The sequence below is a fragment of the Chelonoidis abingdonii genome, chromosome 9 (assembly GCF_003597395.2).
Source record: "Chelonoidis abingdonii isolate Lonesome George chromosome 9, CheloAbing_2.0, whole genome shotgun sequence".
Lineage (NCBI taxonomy): Eukaryota > Metazoa > Chordata > Testudines > Testudinidae > Chelonoidis > Chelonoidis abingdonii.
The window spans coordinates 85,984,521-86,000,697 of record NC_133777.1 but is presented as its reverse complement, the minus strand read 5'-3'; the positions used below and the strand labels follow the sequence as shown (position 1 = coordinate 86,000,697).

General features: G+C 57.7%; 1 protein-coding gene across 1 annotated transcript in view; it reads left to right on the top strand.

Moving 5' to 3' along the window:
• The first annotated feature begins 10,213 nt into the window (after positions 1–10,213).
• LOC116833061 (tyrosine-protein kinase Fes/Fps-like) overlaps positions 10,214–16,177 on the top strand; it is a 20,058-nt gene continuing 14,094 nt past the window's right edge. Inside the window, exons 1-3 of the mRNA XM_032794277.2 lie at positions 10,214–10,368; positions 13,292–13,541; positions 15,667–15,840. Of these exons, the coding sequence (XP_032650168.2) occupies positions 13,317–13,541; positions 15,667–15,840 (399 nt within the window). The 5' untranslated portion in view covers positions 10,214–10,368; positions 13,292–13,316. The remainder of the gene's footprint in view (positions 10,369–13,291; positions 13,542–15,666; positions 15,841–16,177) is intronic.

Here is a 16,177-nt window from a genome sequence, read left to right as displayed (position 1 = left end):
ACTTAGATATTACCCTAAATACACGCTTATAGTCAATTCTTATCAACTAAACTAAAATTTATTAAAAAAGAAAAGAGAGAGAGTTAGTTGAAAGATCAATATACATATAGACTTGAGTTCAATTTCTTGAGGTTCAGATGCACACACAGGTGGCTCCAGGCCCCAGTACGCCAAGCGTGTGCTTGGGGCAGCATGCCTGCGGGAGGTCCACCGGAGCCATGGGACCGGCGACTGGTAGAGCGCCCCCCGCAGCATGACGCTGTGCTTGGGGCTGCGAAATGTCTAGAGCCACCCCTGGATACACAACAGAGTTGAGCTTGCAGTTGCCAAAAGTCCTTTTAGAAATAGTCCAGAGGTTATAGTCCAATGTTCATATTCAGGGTGACTCCAGTCAGTTCAGTCCAAACAGAATTAATTCTTATGGCTTAGAGTTTCCCCTTCTTGAAACCCCAAGCAGATCTGAGATAAAACAGGATGGTGTCCCAGGGTTTTTATACATTTTCCAGCAGCCTCTTGGCCTGAGAGAATAAGCTTCATCTTCTGTCTCCGAACCATCCTGGCAATTAGCACAGGGTAATTTATCCATTAAACAGTTCAGATACAGTTTATCACAACCTTCAAAGAGACAATGATACTATTTCCCTCAAGTGTCTTCCTAAATGTTAATATTCCTTTTTTGATCTTTGAATCAAAGCCATTGTAATAGACAAGAATTGTTTGCATACATCACAAGACCTGAGCAAACACCTCCCCTTCTACCTCTAACAATGCAGGCTGCATTTCAAAGCTCTATTCATTTACAGATTTTCTTAACTAGTCTCTAAAGTTCAGCCATGGGTCAGGTCTGTCTGTGAGTTTACTCTTTCTGGCCCTGTCACCTTTCAAGGAGATTTAAAATTTTTATTAAGATGACGTTTAAAAAAAAGTGAACAGTCCAGAGTTTAAGCATAGAAGTTTGTGGCTATCAGGGAATAACATACAAATTATCAAGGGTTCAAAGTTTGGTTTTAGATCAGGTGACATAAGGAATACATAATCTGCAATATCCCCGACTGGGGGTAAAAGGTTGATGGGTCAAAGCACAGACATTGAGATATGAGGGTATGAAGTTCATAAAGTGGCTCTGTTCGGGTGTGGAGTATGAGTGGATATGATGATGAGGATGGGTTGACCTTCATTTGGTGAGATGTAATGTTCAGGGAGTTTACGGTTCCAGTTCATAAGATCCAACGAGGAAAGTCTCTTGGTCCCTTTCTCATAATTGAAGAACGATGTCACTCTGGCTCACACCTCCTGGTACTGTCGGTGGCTGGTAATGTGCTCGATGTAGATGTCCCTGGACCATCAGATGGTGTCTGAGACCATGAGGCGCCACACGAGCCATATGTAGCGTCAACCGATCCCGCAGGTCCGCAGCACACACTCGATGCATCCGAAGAAGTGGGCTGTGGCCCACGAAAGCTTATGCTCAAATAAATTTGTTAGTCTCTAAGGTGCCACAAGTACTCCTGTTCTTTTTGCAAATACAGACTAACAGGGCTGCTACTCTGAAATGCTCATTGCAGGGGTCTCAGGTGCCCAGGGCTCCAATGATCACACTCAACCTCACTCTGCTGCCTGGGGATTCCTTACCTGCAGGGCCCTGAAGTGGGCTACTCCAGGCACATCCGTTCCATCCCTCCCCCTCCCTCGCCAGGCACTCCTAAGGCAAGAGTTTCATTCCCTCCTTCTCCTGGAAGCAAGAGACCCAGTCCCAGCAGAGTTCCTCAGAAAAGGGTTTTATTCCAGTTATTTCCTTGTTCCCAAGAAGGATGGAGGGTGGAGCCTCAGGCTGAGGAACCTGAGCAACTGTGTCCTAGCAAACACTTCAGAATGGTGACCCCAGCTACCCTAATCCCAGCCTGAGACTGAGGAGATTCATAGATTCTAGGACTGGAAGGGACCTCGAGAGGTCATCGAGTCCAGTCCCCTGCATTCATGGCAGCACCAAATACTGTCTAGACCATCCCGCATAGACATTTATCTAACCTGCTCTTAAATATCTCCAGAGATGGAGATTCCACAACTCCCTAGGCAATTTATTCCAGTGTTTAACTACCCTGACAGTTAGGAACTTTTTCCTAATGTCCAACTAAACCTCTCTTGCTGCAGTTTAAGCCCATTGCTTTCTGTTCTATCCTTAGAGGCTAAGGTGAACAAGTTTTCTCCCTCCTCCTGATGACACCCTTTTAGTCCTGAAAACTGCTATCATGTCCCCCTCTCAGTCTTCTCTTTCCAACTAAATAAACCCAGTTCTTTCAGCCTTCCCTCATAGGTCGTGTTCTCTAGACCTTTAATCATTCTTGATTGCTCTTCTCTGGACCCTCTCCAATTTCTCCACATCTTTCTTGAAATGCGCGTGCCCAGAACTGGACACAGTACTCTAGTTGAGGGCCTAACAGCGCAGAGTAGAGTGGAAGAATGACTCTCATGTCTTGCTCACAACCAGGCCGGCGCTACCATTTTAGGCGACCTAGGCAATTGGCCTAGGGCGCCAAAATTTTGGGGGGCGCTTATTTTACCGGGGCGGGCGGCACGCGGGTCTGGGGGACTACCGCAGTCATTTCGGCGGGACGGTCCGCTGCTGGAAAGGCTCCGGTGGAGCTGCCGCATCATTTCGGCAGACGGTGCGCTGGTCTAAAGCTCCGGCGGACCTACCCGCAGTCATGCCTGAGGCAGGTCCACCGGAACCTTTAGACCAGCGGACCGCCCGCCCGAAATGACTGCGGCAGCTCACCGGAGCCTTTCCAGCAGCGGACTGCCTGCCGAAATGACTGCGGTAGGTTCCACTGTAGGACTCCGCGGGCGGCGAAATGGCCGTCCGCCTAGGGCGTCAGATACCCTGGCGCCGCTCCTGCTCACAACACACCTGTTAATGCATCCCCGAATCACGTTTGCTTTTTTTGCAACAGCATCACACTGTTGACTCATATTTAGCTTGCGGTCCACTATGACCCCTAGATCCCTTTCTGCTGTACTCCTTCCTAGACGGTCTCTTCCCTTTCTGTATGTGTGAAACTGATGGGCCCTCAGCCAGCAGGACCATCCACCCCTCCCATCAACACTTCCTACTTTGTACTGGGGTGGATCACCCTCCATGCCGAGTTCTCCCCTCCGGACTCTCCATGGCCTCAGGGTGTTCACAGAGTCTCAGTGGTAGCAGTTCACTTCCCTGGGAGTGGCATTTGGTGGTCCCTTTGTGGACCGCTGGCTTCTCAGAGACCCATTACCCAAGAGGTCTAGTCGGCCCTGTCCAGCGCTTTAACACTATTCCAATCTCTGGGAATTAGTGGTACCCACCTGTACTGCTAATCCTCGAGCACTGAGGAGCCGGAGCTGCCCTCCCAGCACCTGCGTGGGCAAGGCAGGCCTGGCACTTAAACACCATCTGCCCCTCAGCCTTCCTCATACGAAGGGCCCACAATCCTGAGTTCAGAGTACGAGGTTTCTCCATGAGCTCTAGCAGGGGCCAGCAGCACAGCCGTCCACACACCCATCCAGGGCTTCTCAGTCCTTGCCCACCCTACAGCAGACAGGTTTCTCCAGCGTCTATGCAACTTGTTTCCTCCTGGTCAACACCTGGCCCTGCCCAGTGGGACCTCAGCCTGCTTCTAAACACCCCAAGGAAACCCTGTGTCAAACCAACGGCTCCTCCCCCTCCCCCTCAAAATGGTATTCCTAACTGGTAAGGTCTGAGGCCTTTTTCTGCAGCCAAAGTAGGAAAGCAGCAGCCATGAGCCAAGAAGCAGAAAATCACATTCTCACATTCCTTCTAAATTCTATCAAAGCAATGTAGTAGTGGGTTGTTAAGGAGGCGCCTCTCCTAACAGTCCCCACCATCCGCAGATGATTAAAGACAACTTTGCTGCATTCTGTCTGGCAAGGAATCACTTCTCACCAGCTGTGGGTGTGAATCCTCATCCCTTCTTTCTTCTTTTGTCATTATGCTCCCCCTACTTCTTCAGTGTTTATCTCTGTGATTTCTGCCAACTCCAGGCTGCTCCCAGCAAGTGTATATTGGCTTCTTTAAAAAGAGCAGGAGTCCTCGGGGCAGAGACTAACAAATTTATTTGAGCATGAGCTTTTTATATACAGAGAACATGAAACAATGGGTGTTACATATATATATCTTCCTACTGTATTTTCCACTGCATGCATCCGATGAAGTGGGCTGTAGCCCACAAAAGCTTCTGCTGAAATAAATTTGTTAGTCTCTAAGGTGCCACAAATACTCCTGTTCTTTTTGCAGAAACAGACTAACACCGCTGCTCCTCTGAAATTGGCTTCTTTGTGTATGTAATTGCCTACTCATTTCTTTAAGTAGTGTGTTGCTTGTCTGGGGGCTTTCTGGGGGTGGGGGGGACCTGCTTTTGTTGTTCTTTTTAAATTTTCTACCTGAGAGCGTACCAGTTGCACAATCTGCTAAAGAAAAGGCTTTAAAAGGCTCCTTGCTGCATCATTTCACTGTGCAGAAGCTGGAGTCCCGGGATGCCCTGATCCTGTCCAGCCAGCAGAGAAAGTTCATCTGCTGTATTGGGAGTGGTGAGCATTGTCTGCTTAGCGGGTTCTGGTGGCGGTTATAAACAGAGAGTAAGGATATCACTGTGTAAGACTCTTCCACTGGGAAAAGGCCCCACAGACCCATAGAGCCCTGAGTCCACAGGGAATGGGTGATGAGTCCAGGGAGGGGTGGAGCCCAGAGCCCCACAGAGGGGTAAAGTTGGGTGCCTTATGCCCAGAGTCCTAGGAACTAGGAAAGGGGTGGGGGCTAAATTAACAGGGTTATGCCTTGAACCCTCACAAGGGTAAAGGTGGGTGCCCTAGAAAGTGTGCAGGTAACAGGTTGCCACCACCGCAGCAAGACAAATGGGGGAGCTGGCAGCGCTCGGAGTTGACCCCCAAGTTACTCTAGATCCCCAGCCTCAGTTCTTCCCCAAGGTCTCCAGGAACATCCCATTAAGCAGGCACTTCGCCTGCCACTGCTCTACCCAAACCTCGTGCCCCCCGTGAGGCAGCCTGTCTTCCACCACTGGCTGAGCCTTTCGCCAGGTGGGCTGAATCCTGGCTTGACCAGCACGGTCTCTGCTTTAACCTCTGGGGATCTGCGCTGACCAAGGACTTTCTAGGCTACGTCTGGCCAACTAGAAACCTGACTGCTTTGAAAACACACCTTGGAGCAGCCCTGCAGACACTGGGCTAGGTGCATTAGTCCCTGTAGCCAGGTTCTGTCAGGCTGGACTCGCCAGGCAGAGCACACGCTGTGAAACAGGAGGGCTGGAGCCCAGAGGCTGTCAGGGAGGTGGGGAGACTGCATGGCAGGACTGCCAGAACCATGGGGCCCAGGGGGCCCTTGCCCCCACCTACTTTTTAACATGGGGTTAGTTTAGGGGGAAGGGGGCCGCATTGCCCCCCAGACTGCAAGCCTCAAGCAGGCACAGAGCGGTGCTCACAGGGATTGTGCTTCCCAGTGGGGGGGCAGAGGTGGGCCTTAGTCCCTGCTCGCCATGGGGCCTGGCCCCTCTCCATGACCTCACCCTTGCTCCTCCTTCTCCCCCCAAGGCTCCGCCCCCCCGCGTAGCCAGGTGGGAAGGTGGAGCTACCAGGGAGCCTGGGCCGCTGTGAAGAGCCCAGACCCTCCACCTGCCCTGGGCGGGGCACCGCAGGGAGTGGGGATACAGACCAGAGGCTGCTCTCGGGAGATGCCTCCAGAGATTACACTGCTTTTGGCTATGCTGTCCTCAAACTGTGCTGGATGCACCTCCTGGGAGAGGCTCCTATGGTGGAGCACAATATATTGGATTGGGATTTTTTCACAATACTCTGTAAGATATATTGTGCGTGCCTCAGTTTCCCCTATGTGGTGCTTGGTTAACTAGATGGAGGGGAAAAGTTGTTACTCTTTGCGGAGACCCAGAGATCTGCATGTGATGGACACGTGGCTGGCTGGGGCCTGCACCGCAAGCCCATGGATGGAAGACAATAGAAGTCTGAGAAGACAATAGCCACTCCAATTGCCCAGATATCTGGCACCTAGCAACAAGGGCCAGGGATTACCCACCCTCTGGTTGTGACCAGCTGGAGAACAAAGGGCTAAGGAGGAGGCCAGCTGACAATGTTTGTCTGGAACAAGGAGAAAGGACTGAGGACGGACCAGGTGACGTTAAGGGGGGGTGGGGGCTGGGTCTAAAGAGGGGTCAGAGGGCTCTTGGCTCCTGGACCAGACTGTAACTTTCTGTTCTGTGCGTTAACTATGATTGTCCTACGCTGGGTTCCAGCCTTCTGATAAACCCTTCTGCTTTTACACCGCTGCTGAGTCACTCCAGTTAAAGGAAGTTGGGGCCCATGCTCCCTTCGGGTGTGCAAGTCTCTCTCTCAGGTGGATTCACTAAGGGGAGCTCACGGCATGAAGCAGGGGGGCTGAAGCTCTGAGGGTCCGTCCCAGGAGGTGGTGAAGCCAAGGGCCTGACCCCAGTGAGAGTGTGACCCTACGGGGGCTGACACACTGAAGGGGTCTCCGAGGGGCTGCTCCAGCGCACAGAGCTGGGGATCCACGACACACCCAAGGAACAAACGCTTGAGGAAGAGAGGTTACTTCCCTGGCACTAACCAGAGTACTTCGAGATGGTTTGTCCTTAGGGCTGCCCCTCCTGCCACCCACTTCCTCCTCCACGGCAGAGATTCTGGCTCTGTGGGTGAGAGGGAACTGAGTGGCGGCAGGCTCGTGTCTCCTGCTATGCCCTTGTTAAACACGGGAGCAGGCCCGTGAGTGCCCCGCTGTGCACACTTCCTACATGGAGCTCCCCCAGGCAAACTGGCTTGAGGAACTCGAGTTCCTGTAAGGCCAGTAACCTCCCCTCCACACTGCACAAGCCTGTCAGAAACATGCAGCAAATGAACAGGGAGCCAGACCTGGGTCAGACCACTGGGCCATCTAACCAGTATCCTGTCTGCCGGCAGTGGGGATGAACAGAACAGAACAATTTCAAGTGATCCATCCCTAGCCAGAGCAAGGGGTTGCAGCTCTGACCATCTTGGCTAGCAGCCATTGATAGACCCGTCCTCCAGGAACATAGCGAATTCTTTGTTGAATGTTGTTCTACTCTTGGCCTTCACACCATTCCCTGGCAAGGAGTGCAACATGCTGACTGTGCGTTGTGCGAAGGAACATTTCCTTTTGTTTGTTTTAAACCTCCTGCCTATAAATTTCATTGGGTGACCCCCTAGTTCTTGTGATATGTGAAGGAGTAAAGAACACTTCCTTATTCACTTTCTCCACACCAGTCATGACTTCATAGACCTCTGTCATACCCCCCCGTCCCTTGGTCGTCTCTTGGTTGTTCCTACTTCAGATTCCCCTGAGACCTGGGTCTCAACATGGGACAGCTCAGTCACTGTCAATCAATTGCCTACAACCATTTGTCTCCCCTGGGCCACATCCTGACAAGGAAACTCCACTGATCAGACTCCTCCGCTGGCACTGGTTCTATTTAGTAGCCATAGTGAAATCTAAAGCTGCTGTCTCGGTGAGCCAGGCTTGGCTTCCAGAGGGCCCAGTCTCCACTCACTGGCTCCATTTAATCAGTGTTAGTTCCCCCATTCCCTAGTATTGTTCAGCTTCTATCCTCCTCGCTAGCAGCTGCTTCCTCTCCAGGTGCCCGGCAGCAGAGAGAGATTCAGTGCAGCAGCAAGTTCCACAGCCTCGTGCAGGGTCTTTGGCCTCCTTCCCCCATCTGGCTCTGCAAGGCTGCAGCCAGCTGAGCGGCTCGAACCTGGCCAGTTGACAGTCTATCTTGGCGGGCATCGTGGTAGCCAGATGCGCCAGGAGCTCACCTCTACACAGGGCCTCTGCCTGGTCAGATGGGGCTTCTGCCCCTTGCTTTCCAGCCCGTAGCCGGGCCCTGACAGCTCAGAGTGATGGCTGGCTCCAAACAGCATATCCTGGCCTTGAGCCAGAGACGGCTAATTCCTGTCTGGGTAAGTTCTGCAGCAGCCTCAGAGCTTGGCCACAGGAAACCCTTTCTGCCCAGCCCCCTGGCCCTTCTGTGCTCGGACACTGAACTGAGTCAAGGCCAGTGAGCTTTTTCCTTGGCGTCCCGCCCCCAGGATCCTGCCCTTGGCATCCCGCCCCCAGGATCCCGCCCTCGGCCTCCTGCCCCCAGCATCCTGCCCTTGGCTCCGGGCCCTTGGTGTCCTGCCCCCAGGATCCTGCCCTTGGTGTCCCACCCCCAGGATCCCGCCCTTGGCTGCAGGCCCTCGGCGTCCCGCCTCCAGGATCCTTCCCTCAGCATCCCACCCCCAGCATCCTGCCCTGGGCTCTGGGCCCTCAGCGTCCAGCCCCTTGGCTCTGGGCCCTCAGCATCCCGCCCCCAGGATTCTGCCCTTGGTGTCCCAGTCCCAGGATCCCGCCCTTGGCTCCGGGCCCTCAGCGTCCCACCCCCAGGATCCTTCCCTCAGCATCCCATTCCCAGCATCCTGCCCTGGGCTCTGGACCCTCAGCGTCCAGCCCCTTGGCTCTGGGCCCTTGGCATCCCGCCCCCAGGAGTCTGCCCTTGGTGTCCCAGTCCCAGGATCCCGCCCTTGGCTCTGGGCCCTCAGCGTCCCTCCCCCAGGATCCTTCCCTCAGCATCCCACCCCCAGCATCCTGCCCTGGGCTCTGGACCCTCAGCGTCCAGCCCCTTGGCTCTGGGCCCTTGGCATCCCACCCCCAGGAGTCTGCCCTTGGTGTCCCAGTCCCAGGATCCCGCCCTTGGCTCTGGGCCCTCAGCGTCCCACCCCCAGGATCCTTCCCTCAGCATCCCACCCCCAGCATCCTGCCCTGGGCTCTGGACCCTCAGCGTCCAGCCCCTTGGCTCTGGGCCGCCGGCATCCCGCCCCCAGATTCTGCCAGTGTCCCATCCCAGGATCCCACCCTGGCTCTCGGGCCCTCAGCACCTGGCCCCTTGGCTCCGGCCTCGTGTCCCGCCCCCAGGTCTGCCCTTGGTTTCCCACCCTCAGGATCGCTGCCTTCGGGCTCGGGCCCTCGCAATCTCGCCCCAGATCCCCATCAGTCTCCTGCCCCCAGCATCTCCCCTGGGCTCTGGCCAATGAGCGTCCTGTCCCTTGGCTCCAGGCCCTTGGTGTCCTTCCTCAGGATCCTGCCCTTGGTGTCCCTCCCCCAGAATCCTGCCCTTGGTGTCCCACACCCAGGATCCTGCCCTTGGCTGCAGGCCTTCGGCGTCCCACCTCCAGGATTCTTCCCTCAGCGTCCCACCCCCAGCATCCTGCCCTGGGCTCTGGGCCCTCAGCATCCCGCCCCCAGGATTCTGCCCTCGGCTCAGGGCCCTCGGCGTCCTGCCCCCAGAATCCCCTCAGCGTCCTGCCCCGAACATCTCCCCTGGGCTCTGGGCACTCAGCGTCCTGTCCCTTGGCTCCAGGCCCTTGGTGTCCTTCCCCAGGATCCTGCCCTTGGTGTCCTGCCCCTAGGATCCTGCCCTTGGTGTCCTGCCCTGGGCTCTAGGCCCTCAGCGTCCTGCCCCCTGGATCCCACCCCAGCTGCAGGCTCCTTGGTCCCAGCGATGGATGCATTGGAGCCAGTGAGAGGCAGGGTGACTGAAGAGGGGCCAGTGAGGGGAGGGGTTACAGAAAGGGCTGAATTTGGCCAGGCCTGGTCTGGGAGGGTCCCGGCTAGCCCTGTGGAGGGAGCAGGGGAGGGCTGCATTATGTAGCCCTGGGCTAGCCGAGCCCTGGGACTAGCATGCAGGACTTGTGCTGCCCTGGCCCATGGGGCTTGTCTGGCTCTGAGCAGGGAGTGCCGCTGCCCAGCTGTCTGGGGGTTGGGATGGCCCGGAGCAGTGCTTGGGGGTGGCATGTAGGCTCGGGGCTGAAGAAGGGGGGCATTGGGGCACAGTGCACCCTGCCTCCCCACCCCCACCCCAGGGCTGTGGGGCCCAGCAGGATTCCCTGGAGCACCAAGGAACTCCTGTCTCTTCCTTCGGCTCAGCACAGCCTCCCCCAGGCGCCCCCCAGTGAGGGGATGGGGGGGTCAGTGCCATTCCCCCGGAGCAGGCGGGGCACTGGCAGGTCTTGGCGGGGCCCAGGGTGCGTCCCAGCCCCCCGGCCCATTATTCTCTACAGGGGGCTGACTGCGCAGCCAGGCTCTGGCGGGGTGGGAGGGGAGCAGGAAGTGTGGGAAGTCTTGCAATGGTTTGCTGGTCAGTGCAGCGTTTCCTGTTCCTCTTTCTCAGCTGGGGTTGTGCAGTGTCCAGGCTAGTGACAGGCTGCCAGGGAACCCAGTGCCACGAGGGATTCACCGGGACTCCCCTGCTTCCCAGGAGCTGGGGCTGCAGACACGTGAGTTAGCGCCGGGGGAGGTGTGCCCTGTTTCCCAGCCTTGTCCCAGGCTAAGGCTCAGCCATGGGGCATGTAGCACCCAGTCCCAGCCCCTCCTGTCACCGCCTGCCCCCGGGAGAAGGGCTCAGTGCTGGGAGCTCTGGCTTTGGTGCCTTCTGAGCACTCAGTTCAGAGGGGGCAGCGCTGGGGACACGACTCCCTCCCTGCCGGCTCCAGTTGTAGAGGGTCAGACTGAGTTTCCCTTTCTGCCTCACTCTGCACCCCAACCCGGGATCTGCAGAAACCTCCGGTCTCCCCTCCCCAGCAGCCCCAGCAGCTCCGGCCCCTCTCCTCAGGGCCCTATGCCAGCAGGTGACTGTGGTGGAGATGCCAGGGGAGAGCTGGGGGCTCATTGCCCCATTGTGCCTTATAGATAGGGCCCCTCAGCGCCGTACAGAGGGGCTGCCCTCCACCCCCAGTGCCCTATAGACAGGGTCCCTCAGCGCCATACAGACGGGCTGCCCCTTGAGCCAATGGCGAATGTCCATGCAGCACCATCTGACTGGGCTGGGCTGGGCTGGGCTGGGCCTCAGGCTGCCCCGGGGGCTAGGGTGCCAGTGCTTCTCCCCTGGCAGGTTCTGCCCACCCACATTCTCATCCCCTGGGCTGTGTCTGTGCTCGCCTGTTACTCACTGGTGAGCTGCTGTCTCCTCTCAGCCCCCGGGGTCATGTCTTGCCCCCCAGAGCTTCAGCCAGCTTGAGCTCCCTGGGCTCCCAGCCCTTCACCACAGCCTCCAAGAATCATAGACTGTCAGGGTTGGAAGAGACCTCAGGAGGTGTCTAGTCCAACCGCCTGCTCAGAGCAGGACCAACCCCAACTAAATCATCCCACCCCGGGCTTTCTCAAGCCTGACCTTAATAACCTCTAAGGAAGGAGATTCCACCACCTCCCTAGGGAACCCATTTCAATGCTTCACCACCCTCCTAGTGAAAAAGTTTCTCCTAATATCCAACCTAAACCTTCCCCACTGCAACTTGAGACCGTTACTCCTTGTACTCATCTGGTACCACTGAGAACAGCCGAGGTCCATCCTCTTTGGAATCTGGCTTCAGGTAGTTGAAAGCAGCTATCAAATCCCCCCTCACCCTTCTCTTCTCCAGACTAAATAAGCCCAGTTCCCTCAGCCTCTCCTCGTAAGTCATGTGCTCCAGCCCCCTGATCATTTTCGTTGCTCTCTGCTGGACTATCTCCAATTTGTCCACATCCCTTCTGTAGTGGGGGGTCCCAAAACTGGACACAGTACTCCAGATGTGGCCTCACCACTGCTGAATAGAGAGGAATAATCACTTCCCTCGATGCTTCTACTAATACAACCCAATATGCTGTTAACTTTCTTGGCAACAAGGGCACACTGCTGACTCATATCCAGCTTCTCATCCACTGTCACCCCAGGTCCTTTTCTGCAGAACTGCTGCCTAGCCAGTTGGTTTCCAGTCTGTAGCAGTGCATGGGATGCTTCCTCCCTAACTGCAGAACTCTACACTTGTTCTTGTTGAACCTCATCAGGTTTCTTTTGGCCCAGTCCTTTAATTTGTCTAGGTTACTCTGGACCCTATCCCTCCCCTCCAGCATATCTACCTCTCCCCCACAGCTGAGTATCATCTGCGAACTTGCTGAGGCACAGCACACCCTGCCCCCATGCTGTCCCCAGCTCATTCTGCCCTGAGGCTGTGGGGCTCAGCCCAAACCTACAGTATTCCCTGGAGAGCAAAGGACTGCAGCCATTTGCCCCCCTCTGAGGCTGGGCTGGGTGCCTCCCTCTCCAGTGTGTGCAGACGCTCGGGCTGGAGCCCCCTCGCCCCAGACTCTGGTGGCTTGGGAGAGGGGAGCATCCCCCCATGCACTGCATGGGGCTCCCTTGCTCACTCTGGGGCTCAGCGAGTAGCAGCAAAACCAGAATCTATTTCTGACCCAGCACTTCCTCTCTCTGTGACCTCGGAGCAGCCCTGCTGGGAGAGCTGTTCCCAGCCCAGGTGCTCACACCCTTCACCCGATCTGAATCCATTTTGCAAATCAGATTTTGTGGGGCTGTGTCCAAGTGTCACTACTGTCCAGCCGGTCACGTCTCACTGGAACCCACGACCCAGGGTGGTCACGTAGCCACATACTGCATGGCCAGATCACCCGATGGGGGCTGTACCCCAAATCCCCTCACAGCCAGGGCTGCTCGTCCAGATTCCCCCTGGGGTCTGTGCCCTAACCCCCTGCCCCCAGGGCTGCACAGCCAGGTGTCGGGCAGCAGTCCACTGGGGACTTTGTGGAACTATTCAGACCCTCCCAAAAACCAACGCGGGAAAGGCGAGCCTGGAAAATGCAAAGGGGACCTGACCACAGTCAAATGAGCTGGGGAAGCTGCAGCAGGCATGGGGACAGGGCACAGGGCAGTGGCTCAGGGGCCTGGCGTACGGTTCACACAGCACCGGGTGAAGGGGCAGCGGGCGTGGAAACGGGGCGCAGGGCAGTGTCTCAGGGGCCTGGCATACAGTTCACACAGCGCCAGGGGAAGGGGCAGCGGGTGTGGGGACGGGGCGCAGGGCAGTGGCTCAGGGGTCTGGCATACAGTTCACAGCACCAGGGGAAGGGGCAGCGGGTGTGGTGTCGGGACGCAGGGCAGTGGCTCAGGGGCCTGGTGTACAGTTCACACAGCGCCGGGGGAAGGGGCAGCGGGCATGGGGTCGGGACGCAGGGCAGTGTCTCAGGTGCCTGGTGTACGGTTCACATAGCGCCGGGGGAAGGGGCAGCGGGCGTGGGGACGGGGTGCAGGGCAGTGTCTCAGGTGCCTGGCGTACGGTTCACACAGCGCCGGAGGAAGGGGCGTTTTCTGGTTACTGTTTTACTCATGGGCCCCAACAGCTTCGCCCCTACCTGTGGTCTCGGGGGCAGGAGCTGGCTCTCAGCAGCCAGTGCCATGGGCTACGGGACGGAGCTGTGCGGCCCCCAGGCACACAGCGCCCTGCTGCAGCTGCAGGACTCTGAGCTGCGCCTCCTGGAGCTGATGAAGAAGTGGATGGTGCAGCGAGCCAAGAGTGACAGGGAGTACGCGTCCCTGCTGCACAACGCATTCTGCCAGCTGGAGAAGCAGGAGTGCTTCGGGCAGCCCCCACCAGGAGACTACAAAAGCCAAATCAGCAAGGTAGGAAGCCTGCCCCAGGCTGGGTCAGGTCTGTATGCCCAGACCCTGCAGCCATCCAGCCCCTGACCCCTGGGCAGCAAAACGCCAGGTGTTGCAGCCTCAGTTAGACATGAGAGGGACTGGGGCCAGCCCCGTCTCCAGCCGAATGTGTTCCCTGGGGAACAGCAGCCCATCCACACCTGTTCCCAGCTCGGGTCCCTTTGCGGCAGTGTGCTGTGCAGTCCGGGTCACTGGCACGCTGCGGGCACGGCCTGGCGAGCCGAGCTGGAGGAGGCAAAGGGGTCGTGGGAGCTGGCATGCTGTGGGCTGTGGCTCGTGCTGGCTCCAAAGACCCCAACAGAAACCCCTTTGCGCCTCCCTGTTCCAGGGGTGGGTGTCAGCAGAGAGGGGCCCCGGCTGTGGAAGGGTTCAGAAGGCAGCCAGCACACCCTGGGCCCTGAGTACTGTGGGGCCATCGCAGGACTCTGAGCCCCCTCCCCATGCTCGGTTCTGGCTGCCCTGGGCCCCGGGGGGAAGGCGCTGGCTGGAGCTCCGAGGGGTCTAGCTAATGCTGTGGGCCAGACTCAGGAAGTGCAAAGGCAGGTGAAAGCCTCCCCGGGCTTTACTCTGAGCCAGGCCAGGCTGGGCCTGCAGAGGTGCTGCTGATTGGGGTGGGCCTGGAGCCATCCCTGAGTGCCCATGGGTGCAGCACACCAGGTACCTGCAGCACTGCTGTGACGCTTCCCGCCGGTACCCAGAGTTGTGGGCACCTCGTTCCCCTCTGCCCTCAGCTCCCCGACCCCCTGCTCCAGCTCCAGCCCAACAACACTCTCGCTTTCCAGGCTAGCACCAGCCCCCAGCCCTAAGCTATGAGCATCTCCCACCCCTGGGGACAAGCCTCAGAGCTGGGTCAGCTGACAGGCTGTGGGCTACCACTGGCAGTGTTTGGGCTTGGGTTGGAGAGCAGGGGTTGGAGCCCCCCTGTTTCAAAGCCCACACTCCAGCCATCTACACTGCGATTTCATAGTCTGGCAGCCCATGCCGCACGAGAGTCAGCTGGCCCAGGGCCAGGCCAGGCGTGGCCGTGCCGTGGGGACCCTCCTAGGATGCCCAGCTCCTTTGGTCCCAAAGGTAGAGCCCCTGGCCTAGCTGTTACCCCGCAGACCCCGGCACTTTGCCAGAGACGGCAAGCAGACGGTTGTTTAACAGACTGGAGGGAGAACAAGCAGGAATAGCGGGAACAAAGGGCTCCGGGTCAAATCTGAACTCACATCCAGAGCTCAGGCTTAGCTAATCAACCCATGTCATGGCATCAGCGAAGACGCTCCCCCAAGACCCTTCCATCACGTGACAGCCAGGCTGGGCTATGAGCGTCTGCTCTTGGGCAACCCGCTGTCGGCCTGCAGCCTCAGTGGAAGGATCCAGGTGTTGTCTGACTCTACAGGCAGCATCCAAAAGTGCACTGGCTGCACTTGCCACCCGGCTAGCCCCTGCCGCTTGGGTTTCCTGGCCGGGGCAGGTCTCCTCCGGAGACTTTACCCTCACTTGATTAGTCCTGTGCTCAGACTAAATGGGCACCCCTGTGGCCCCTGAAGGGCTCAGGACACATGTACACAGACAGACAGACACAGATGGACCAACAGCTCAGCCCCAGGTCCCGGGCACATCACTATTAGGAGAGCTCCGAAGCTTCTGCTGTGGTAGCCACACTGTAGGCGCAAGGAGGGCGGCCAGTGGGAGCCAGGCGTTCAGTAGAGACCTCATGGGACACTGGGATGACCCAGTATGTACCTGCTGCCCCAGGGGCTCACTTACATCCTGGGCACTTCTGTGCTCTCTGCCAGCTGGCACCAAGAGGGCCTGGGTCAGAGATCTCAGTCACCCCTGGATCCCAGCTGGGCCCCCAGAGTCTGCTCAGGCTCCCCCATTGCCCTCTCCTGGGCTCCCCCATATTCTGCAGCACGAGCTCCTCTGCCTGCACGTTACAGCCTCCCCCACATGCTCCCAGTTCCCCATAGCTCCATCTTTTTCTTCCAGCCCCCCTGTGCTTCCAGGCCCCCTCATTCCCCCTGAGCTTCCGCGTGTTTCCAGCCCCCAAAGCTCCCCCATGCTGCCGGCCCCTCTGAGCTCTCCCCTCTCCTGGCAGTCCTGGTGGGTGGTGGCGAGCCAGACAGAGGTGCTGAGCCAGATCCTGCGGCGCCATGCAGAGGACCTGGCCACCGGGCCCCTGAACAAGCTGAGCCTGCTGATCCGCGACAAGCAGCAGCTCCGCAAAGCCTACAGCGAGCAGTGGCAGCAGCTGAACCAGGACTACGTCAGGGTAGGAAGGGTCCCGTGCCCCCACCAGCAGGGCCCCCAGCGACCCCCCCAACCCCTGGGGCTGCTGCAGGGTGCCCAGCCAGCCCCACAGGAGCTGGGGGCACTGTGGAGTGGCAGGTGGGAGGCCCTTTCTGCCATGGAGTCGGGTGTTTCCTCACCTGCGAGATGCCTTCTTCCCTGGGGCAACTGCAGCCTGACACCCTCATTTCCGGGCTGCCCGCTGAACCAGGCGTGGGACAGTCTGAAGGGAGAGAGGTGCCTCTGGCTCTGGCCACCTATCTGCCAGCTCTGCCCCCCTCGGCATCCCCTCGGCTCTGTCTGCCCGTCCCCTGACCTCC